Source organism: Rhododendron vialii, chromosome 1a (genome assembly GCF_030253575.1).
Source record: "Rhododendron vialii isolate Sample 1 chromosome 1a, ASM3025357v1".
NCBI classification, from domain to species: Eukaryota; Viridiplantae; Streptophyta; class Magnoliopsida; order Ericales; family Ericaceae; genus Rhododendron; species Rhododendron vialii.
Genome location: NC_080557.1, coordinates 39,776,215 through 39,785,862, shown reverse-complemented (window position 1 = coordinate 39,785,862; position 9,648 = coordinate 39,776,215). Strand labels below are relative to the sequence as shown.

At 37.0% G+C, this 9,648-nt stretch overlaps 1 protein-coding gene across 2 annotated transcripts; it reads right to left on the bottom strand.

Moving 5' to 3' along the window:
- Nucleotides 1-4,213: 4,213 nt before the first annotated feature.
- Nucleotides 4,214-8,007, bottom strand: LOC131334348 (large ribosomal subunit protein bL9c). Of its 2 annotated transcripts, none has more exons than XM_058369321.1 (7): nucleotides 7,731-8,007; nucleotides 7,483-7,610; nucleotides 6,344-6,389; nucleotides 5,972-6,069; nucleotides 5,837-5,884; nucleotides 5,172-5,342; nucleotides 4,214-4,391 (listed from the first exon to the last, which is right to left on the bottom strand). In XM_058369321.1, the coding sequence occupies exons 1-6, from the start codon at nucleotides 7,863-7,865 to the stop codon at nucleotides 5,222-5,224; spliced, it is 576 nt and encodes a 191-aa protein (XP_058225304.1). In that variant the 5' UTR covers nucleotides 7,866-8,007; the 3' UTR covers nucleotides 4,214-4,391; nucleotides 5,172-5,221. The 2 variants fall into 2 exon arrangements, with proteins under 2 accessions (XP_058225304.1, XP_058225296.1); XM_058369313.1 differs by having other exon boundaries at nucleotides 4,214-4,367.
- Nucleotides 8,008-9,648: the final 1,641 nt, after the last annotated feature.

The window sequence follows — 9,648 nt, the reverse complement described above, 5'->3', positions numbered from 1 at the left end:
ACCAGCTTGTCTGTAACTTGGACTAATTCCTACTAACCTCTCCACAATTGTTTCACGCGTGGCATGAGGTAGCCCCCTTGAGTTAATGCAATGCTAGTAACTCAATGGGAGTCGAAACTAATTCTATAATTAAGAGAAAGTAAACAAGTAAGCTTTAGGTGTTGATCACAAAAAAAAAAAAAAAAAACCGTGCGTGATATGTCAAAAATATTTTTACTTCTTTAGGTTTGATGCATATCCATTGTCCAATGATATGTCAAAGATATATAGTTAAGCTCATCTTCTTTTTTGGCAACGCGAGAGTACCGGGCCAACTTGTTTGTAACTCGGACTAATTTTTACTGACCTCCTCACAATCGCTTCACGTGAGGTAGCCCCCTTGAGTTAATGCAATGGTAGTAACTCGATGGGAGTCGGACCTAATTCCTTAAGAGAAAGTAAACCCGTAAGCTTTAGATCTTGGTATATATATATTTATATATATCCGTGAAATTTAATTAACCTCACCTTAGGTCACAAAATGATCCTCAAATTTCCACACCTCCTATTTTTCCCTGGTCGGGTGGGGTTTGGTATATAGGTGGCTGACTATTGTGTAAACTTGATTACAGGCTTCAACTAAAATTGCGTGAGTTAGCAGTGGTAATTAAGGGGTTGTTACTTACAGTATTATGGAGAGAGAGAGAGAGAGAGAGGACTCAAAGTAACTCCTCACTGTCATTCACTCTTTCTCAAGTGCTATGTTCTTTTCCCAAGTGTTTGTTATGTGCACGTCTTGGTGTATGTTGGTAAGCCAAAGAATGTGGGCATGTTGCGATGTGAGAGAGAGAGAGAGTGCCACATGTAGTTGGGGCCTAAGAATTTCCGAAATACCACAAAAAAAAAAAAATTTTAAAAAGAGTAGTTGGGGCCTAAGTTGTCAACTTAATGCCAAAAGACTAAGAAGAGAGCTAATATTAGGTTTGGCCTATTTTTTTTTTTTTTTTTTTGTCTTTTCTAAATTTCTCCTAAAATGTTGCATTAATTTTTCATATTAACATTCCTCTTTTAAAAGAATTAAGACAATTAAAAATAATTCACCAATATAAAAATAGTCCCGAAATAGATTTTTTTGTTGTTGCTATTTTCTGAACTTTTTAAAGTTTGATCTATTCTTTAAATTTATTTTTACAAATTCAATGAATCCAGAAAATAATCAAAAAGCTAGAAAATTTTATTGGAAATGAAAACAAGTTACTTAATTATTTTGGAAAAATAAGCAATTCAATTTGCCATTATTTAATTTACTAGCCCCTCGACATACTAATTAGCCAAAGGAAGATGAAGAGTTAAATATCAAAAGACTACACATACCTGTATTAATAAATGGATATTGTAGGAATAACTTCAACAATAAGTCTAGGTACACTACACTAGAGCACTACATCATCCACTACATTTTTTATGGAGCTCATTTCGGATCTCACAAAAAATACAGAAAAATATTCATAAATTTTAAAATAATATTTTAGGGGGCCCTGTAAAAATTCAGCTCTAACGGATATATGTAAGTATTATTTCTAGGTTTGTACGAGCGAAAATGCTCAACTGCGCAGTTTCGGACATACAAACCCAGAAATAAGATTTACCGATATCTTTTGGAGCTAATTTTTCACAGGGCCTCATAAAACATTATTTTAAAATTTTTGGATATTTTTTTGTATTTTTTTGAAATTTTGAATGGACTCCACAAAAAATGTAATGGATGGTTTAGTGGTTTGGTGTAGTGTATGTAGCATCTCTCTAATTTCAATGGTCTTGGAACACCGCCAAATAATTTTTCAAATTGTAGGGCCGGGCAAGCTGGCTAGAAACATGAAATTAATTCCACGTGTTAGGCTTCCCAAATTGACTGCTGGTTGGCCATATTTATACGAAAACTGCTATTATTAGGAGTCCTGTAGTCACTATTTATTCTGCTCTTCTAGCTAGTGTGTGTTTTCAAGTTGGTAATTAAACATGGCATATGCTCTCTGTTTAGTGCTGCAGACAAATTTGGGCCTCAATTTGGTTATCAAAGGAGCTTGTGACTTGTCTTTGTCCCATAACCTCATCTCCCAAAGTGTTCATACATGGCCACACCGCGTCTCATTTCGATGTCTCATCCAGAATATACATGGCAAAGCCGTATCTTATTTTTCGATATTTTGATCACTCTGCATCCAAAAATTGTCTTTGTCTCGCAATTTTGTTCATCCTCCAAAAATTAGGCGGACGATACTTACTCAGTGTGGAGCCAACACCGAGTCTTGTTTGATACTAGTATTTTGATCCATTTATTTTGCAGCACTTGATTTTCTAGGTATATAGTGGTTAAAAAAATTGACTCAACTAGATATCAATAAACGCTTGATCAAAAAATTCAGTTTTATGTTTTATAATATTAAACTACTACTAAAATTTTGAATATTGACAAGTGTTTTCAATCTAACACGTATTCATATAAGATTGAGCTGATCAATTTTTCCCAATATCTTCACAAATAAATCTTTAGAAAATTGAACGGATCTGATAATCACATCATAAGTAAGAAAGTCCAACAACATACTTTATAAATGTAGGACGATTAACCTACAAAAACATCACCATATAGGTGGAGTACAATTAATATGAAAATTTCATACTATGAGAGTTAATCCGTTACATTTGGCAAAGATTAACGAGGTGATTTCTTATTCAAAAACGTGTACTGATGACACGCTGAGCTAACCCAATTTGATTATGATATAGCTAACCCGGTTAATTATGATATATCACACACGATGACAATGTCTGAATTCCATTTAAAAATATGATACCCAACCAGCTAGCCCGGTTTATGCTAATATGATTATTGAATTGGATTAGGCTGAATATAAGATTTTTGTCGGTTTTTGGGGGGGAGAAAAATGAGGTATCTTATATTTTGCTTCATAGGATTAATTAGATTTGATTTTTATATAATTACTCTCACTTTCATAGACGCAGTAGTCCCATGAAAAAGGTGAAGATCACACACTCGTCCACTGTCATCCGGATGATAGTGGACGAGTAATTTCGATCACCAGACTAATAATGCCCACGCCGGACCTATAACTCACAAAATGTGCAAGCAGCTGCAGGTGCAGGAGTGCGAGTATAAAAGCGCCATTCTAAAATTTCCAAAGCAATTAAAGTTTTTGAGTGCAATGATTGAGAATAGGAGCGAGGGCCATTTTGAAGGATCATAAGAAGTGTTGGACTTAATCTCCCTGAAATTTTGGTAGTGTTTATTTTTGTTCGTCTTTTAATTTTTTTTTGTTAGATTCACGTTATATTTTTTGGATTAATCATGTGTCTCGATGAGAGGAATCTAAAAAGATTAAAAAAAATTATGATCAAAAGCCAAAACAAGTTCACTAAAGACGAAAAAATACCATACGGCTGATTTTTTTTTTTGGTCTTGAATGTCGTCCGATTTGAAAATTTTTCAACTTCGATCCATATGTTTTGTACTTTTCTGATTGATTATTCTCGTCAAGACAAATTATTAATCTCAAAACTTACGCCAAAAAGTATGAAGAAGTTGAAAATACTGGGGAAAAAAATACCAGACCAAGATTTAGGGAGAATGGGAAGACATGGACTCAAATCAAAAGAAGAAAAGCATCATTGTCAATGAAATAGTCATTTGCCTTTTTTTTGGTAGCAGGCTACAATACCAGTCCTCCTCAATCTACTCTCAAATAGTAGTTGTTACAAATGGACAAAAAATTTAGTGCACTATTGATTTTGCACAGTGAAACTTAAGTATTTTCCAATGGTTTCATCAGATTTGCAATTTCTCTCCTTGCATACTTTATTTAACAGGAGCAGAGAATACCACTCTCTGTCAACAAGCAAAAAACAGTACTCCCAATAAGCTTGGAAGCAACTTCTGCAAATTGATACATTATTTCGGGTTTGCGTCAAGGTATTCAGCTTAATCAGACCGTTTGCACAGACTTGAGTCTTCCAGAGGAGATAGTTATCAGAACTTAACTTGATTGTCACGAGCAAGTGAAAATTTGAGACCAGAAAAGCTAGGGCTGCTGGCATCGAGACTGCATTTTCACTATTTTGATTTGATTAGGGAACTTTCGTCGCTAGGGCTCTAAATACCATGAAGAAATTATGAAATCATTCTCAAGAAATCAGAAAACTGAAAGAAAGGAGAGGGAGAAACGAGTTTTCATTTCATTCTTGAATTCGGGTCGATGATTACAAAGCAGGGATCTAGTCCCTTGTATCTCAAAAGAAGCACCAACACATTTGGTGTCCTGCATCAGACTTTTCTTTGATTCCGGTAAATGCCTTGGCAACCTCTCCTCCTGCACCAACAAATGGTAATAGATCTATTTAGCAGACATCACAAAATCACATAGCTGTTGGTAGCAAAAATGTCAGACACCCCGAAGTTTAGAACCTGCATGCATCTATCTGTACTGACACAGTAGAAAATTTTCCTGAAATTTTTAGTTTCAGGCTGAACATCAGTAAAAGATAGTTGGAAGAAGGCTAAGTCAAACTTGATTCCCAAACCAACTAATACTAGCTACATTATGCAAAAGTTTCTCTCTGTGAACCAAGTGTACAGGCCAGTTTCTCAAAAGACAGTAGTCCGTGTCTTTCGTCCCAGTGAGACAGAAAACTTGGCTCTCCGAAGCAAGAAATATGGTTCTTTCAATACCAGCTTCAAAACTATACTGAGTCTGAATAAAACTTGATTCCCAAACCAAATAAGAATACTAGCTAACATTATGCAAAAGTTTCTCTCTGTGCACTAAGTGTTCTGGCCATTTTCTCAAAAGACAGTAGCCCGCTGCTTCCGTCCCAATGAGACAGAGTACTCGGCTCTCCGAAGCAAGAAATATGGTTCTTTCAATGCCAGCTCGAAAACTATTCTGAGTCTGAATACCAAAAAGAGTAGCGGAGGACAAGGAAAGCATGAGCTCCATGGTTATGAGTGTTAGGGAAAAAGTTTGAAGAAATTGGTTTCAAGCCATCGAGGACCAGAGGGCTCTCACATTAGTTGATTACTTGTCCAGTCGTAAGTTTCTATCACCACTTGAGTTCTGATACTATCATGAACTTTGTATTCTCCTCTAATAAATCCCTACCAGACAATTGCTTACCTTGACGCAAACCCAAATTTCAGCTCTGCGGGCTTCAGAGATGTCTATCCTCAATTGCCATAAACATTCAATCTTATTTGCGCTGTGACTTCTGGGTGAAGCTTCAGCTCCGCCAAATATTCCCCTGTTTCCCGGATCTCTGGTAGAGTGATAATTTTTTTGTCCACATCCCTAAGGATAAAGAAAGACAGGAAATAAATATAAGTATAAAATCCAACATCCATGAAGGGAACTAGTACGTTGCTTATTGTTGTATCGATGACGATTCGATACATGAGTAAAGATGATAGTGAGAACAAAGTTAACTCGATATTCCATCCATGATCGATGAAAATAATGCTTTTTGACTTGCTTTAACATTTACTATCCAGCTTGTGTTCTATACACTCACAGGTGAAAGATATAAGGGAAATACCAAAATTTAGCCCTTATAATGGTAGTACAGGCATATCCTTGAGAAAGAGGGAAAAAGGAACAGAGATACTTTAACTTCTACAAGTTCATTTAAGAAATTGGTTAACAATCTAAAGCCCCACGCAAGAAAAAATGAGGCATGCAAAAGATGCCAGAATATGTGAGGACACATAAACAATAAATCTTTAAGAAATTACAACCCTTGTAGAGGTGACAAACATCTTTAGCCTGAGTAGATTTGAAGACAGTACCTTTGAAGCTGTACCTTGATTATGTCAACAAGATCTTGAGAAGTAACACTGCCAAAATAAGGAGATATTGGAATCATGCGAACAAAAGAATAGATTCACCACCAAAAAAAGAGAGAGGTGCTACATGAAACTCACCTGCCAAAGATTTGCTTTCCTTTCGCAGTCTTGCGCTTCACCTTGAATGCGCCAACAGTTTGAAACATTAAAGCAAGCTGTTCAGCCTCTTCTTTTACCTGCATACAAGATAATATCAAAGCCCTACCAGTCCACGCAGACCTTTGAAAACTATAAGGGTTGCACCAATAAGGCCTGCGAACCCGTAATACAGATCACAGAGAAGACTGTAAGGTGGTGTCGCATAAAGACAACACTATGAAGCTAAATTACTGCATCTAGTTTCCATAATCAGAATGCACACACACTAACACTTCAGGCAGGCATTTGAGAAGGAATATAATTTGCAGTTTTTGTCAAGATGTAATTCAGAAATCCACAGTATTTCGTTACCCGTCTTTTCTCAGCTTCAATTCTCTCCACTTCCATCCGCATTTCCCTGGAAGAAAAGGAAGGAAGAAATGGGTGAACACTTTAACCAGATAAATCTCTTCCACAACAATAATGGGTGCACCCGCACCCGCCATCTAAAGCCACGGTCAAAATCATCTCATACTATAAGATTCCGAAATATGATCATAAGGCAGTTTTTTAGGATGCACACTGGTCCGTATTAATTATGCAACAACATTGATCTGATACACGCACAAATGAACATCTTTGAGCAAGGAATCTCTATTTCAATGACTCGGAATTACATAGATAAGAATGAAAAGAACGGAGTTAAGAGAGACAATTCCCATAGTTTACCAATGTCATATGCATGTAAAAAATTTGTTGAGTGAGCCTGCTTATAAGAAGTGTTTGAAACATGAAGTTACTACTTAGTGAGTGACGCTATTGTAGGATGTGCATACACGTGAGGTACAATCTTATTTTTCTTTCGTTTCTGATTATAACAGAATGAATTACAGAAGTTGTCCTTTTTTAAGCATATCCAACGGTGACATCATCCCACTCCCATATACGCATTCTTCTGCCAAGGTGACCGGAAAATTCGGATCTTCCTATTGCAATCTATTCTGTCTGTACAGGGAGAGCACCATATCGTTATGGACTCAAAATTGAGGCTAGCTCATTTCCAATTTCCAAAATTACCCATAACATTTTCTTCTTGCATCTGATAAGTGCAAGGGGTAGTTACAACATGTCCGACCAAAACACTCAAACACTAAAAGAGACATATCAGTTGGATGTTCACTTTTTGCTCTGCATTAGTTTCCCTCCTCTAAATTACCCTACTCTTGTTCCATTAACATTTCATCCAGTCCCATCAAACAAGTTCCTTATAACTAGTTATCTTCAATTGACACCAATCAACTATGCCCCCTAAAAATCATTTCAACAAACACCTTGCCTACGCCACAAAGGAAAGAGACACCGAAACAGCCACACACTGTAAATCAATAACACTAATGCTCGGAGACCGAAATTGAAGCACAAAAAGAACGCAAAGCAAAACCCATAAAGTTAAAAACAACAAAAATCGATCAATTTGCCAAATGCAAATGGTTTTCAAGTTGGGACAATACTTGATCAAGCGAGGAGTGACAATCTGGGCCATGCCCATGGGCAGCAGGTAGTTCCTGAAATAGCCGGGTTTGACCTCGAGAAGGTCCCCTTTCGTTCCCAAGTCGGCCACGTCCTCCTTCAGTATTATCTGATTGCAACGCACCACAAACCCATTGGAAATTAAGTCCGAAAATTGACAAAAAAAAATGAAGGAAATGAGCTGAAAATGAGAATGAACAGGTTTCGGGTTGTGTGCTGCACCGGGTACCTTCCGGATTTTCCTGGCCTTCTTCTGGGCCACCACCACGAAGGCTGAGGTGGTTTGGTTAGTGGATTTGGTCGGGTTGTGGGAGTTAAGCCATGAGGTGGAAGCCCATGATAGAGTTGCCGATGTCGATGCCATTGCCGAAACTCACTGGCCTTGTTCCCTCCCACTCTCTCTCTCTCTCTCTCTGTGTGTATGTTCGGCACAGGGTGCGATAGCTATCGTGATGATCTTATCCGGAGCGCGTTTTGTTAAGTGAGACGAAAAGGGAGCCAATGGCAAGACAAGGGTTTTTTTTTTTGTCAAGCGGAAAATGGGTAAAGACTTGTCACAGGAATTATGGCTGCAAACGAGCCGAGCTTTACGGTGTTCAAGCTTGTTTATTAAGGTCCCGTTTCGGAATGTAGAATAAGTTTTTATTTTTTAAGAAGGCAATTTCAAACTCAAAAATAATTGGTTCATTAAAATTTAAAAATATGCAATATGGATCTTATTTGAAAGATCTCGATGAGATATCGAGATCTTTTATACAGTGTAAAAAAAATTAAAAAATTACAGTATTTTTTATTTACACTATTTTTGAGTTTGAAAATGTGAAATAAGTACTTATTTTTTAAGAAGGTGTTCTGGAACGGAGCCTAAGTTTTTAACGAAAACAAGCTCGAGCTCAATGAAAACTTAACGAGCCGAGCTTGAGCCGAGCAAAGCTTGCTCGGCTCGAGCTCGAGTTTATTCACGAGCCTTAACGAATCAACGAAAAATGTATATATATATCCTCGCATAGACCTAATACAACCAAAAATATTTTGATTGTGAAGGTATATGTAATACCCCAACCATTTATTTGAAATAAATAGCAAGGCATAATATTTTAAATGGTAGGAAGACAAATTATTGGATTTCGTGTAATAGTCCACGTGATTTGGTTGGGGTGAGCATTCACTACTATGAACGGATAAGGGAGCAAAAGTAGTAGAAGTAAAAACAGAATTGGATGTTTAATGAATATATGTGTCATGCAACAAACCACTTGGGGGATGAGTCACTATGGGTATAAAAGAAAAGAAGCGGCAGGTAAAAGGGGGAGAGCCAGGGGCAGTGGCTCCTTAGTCTACGGTGGTGGGTTTTAGGTAATTGATTTGGCGAAAGTGGAGTTTATGCGTCATATGGTTGATCTTTAATTGAGAGGTGTTTGAGGTATCGGATTGTTACAATTGGTATCAGAGCTGAGGTGATAGATCTTATATGGGATCTTGGGGTGATCAGAGTGTGTAGCAAATGCGTTGTTAAAATCTGAGCCGTTTTAGCTCCTATAGCCGTAAGAAGAAACTTGAGAAGAGTATCTTTGTTTTAACTAGTCGTATTCAGAAAATTTGTCACAGATACGTTTCGGAACCATCAGTGGACCAATTTTCGGTAAGTTACTTGTTGTGGTGAACTTTTGTTAATTGGGGTGTGAAAGAGAAAAAAAAAAATGAAAAGATGGTACACGTGTGTAGGTAGGTATGGAATTTTGATACTCTAGAGTTAAAGTATATATTCTAGGAATTTACTCAAAAAGGGGCCGAATAAAAGTTGTATTGTAGTTGTTTCATTAAAGCAAATTCTATGATTGTGTTAATACAATCAGTGCTCTTAAGGATAGTGACGTTAGAATTGGAAGCTGAACAGGATTTCTCTTTCAGAATTGTTGGTAGGAGATAAAGAGCTAGCTTAGGCTTCAATTTTAGTGGTGTTAATTAGTGGGGGAATCAACGTATTTACCCCTTGTGAATGGGTGTAGGTTGTGATTTCTTGTCTTCTGTTAATTTCTAAATGACTTCAATGTTGCAGCTTTCTGGTTAATGGCATTACTATGTGATCTGGTAGTCAATGGGACTGAAGCAAAGACTTAGCAGGAAAAGATATATTAGCTAGTGAA

Bases quoted from the DNA above. Each gene is read 5' to 3' on its own strand.
- LOC131334348 (XM_058369321.1), bottom strand. From the start codon at position 7,865: ATGGCATCGACATCGGCAACTCTATCATGGGCTTCCACCTCATGGCTT. The intron at 6,390-7,482 runs GTATTGTCCCAA...CTTTTCTTCCAG, and splicing joins GTCACTCCTCGCTTGATCAA to GGAAATGCGGATGGAAGTGG. The intron at 6,070-6,343 runs GTAACGAAATAC...TCTTGTATGCAG, and splicing joins TTGAAGCTGAGAAAAGACGG to GTAAAAGAAGAGGCTGAACA.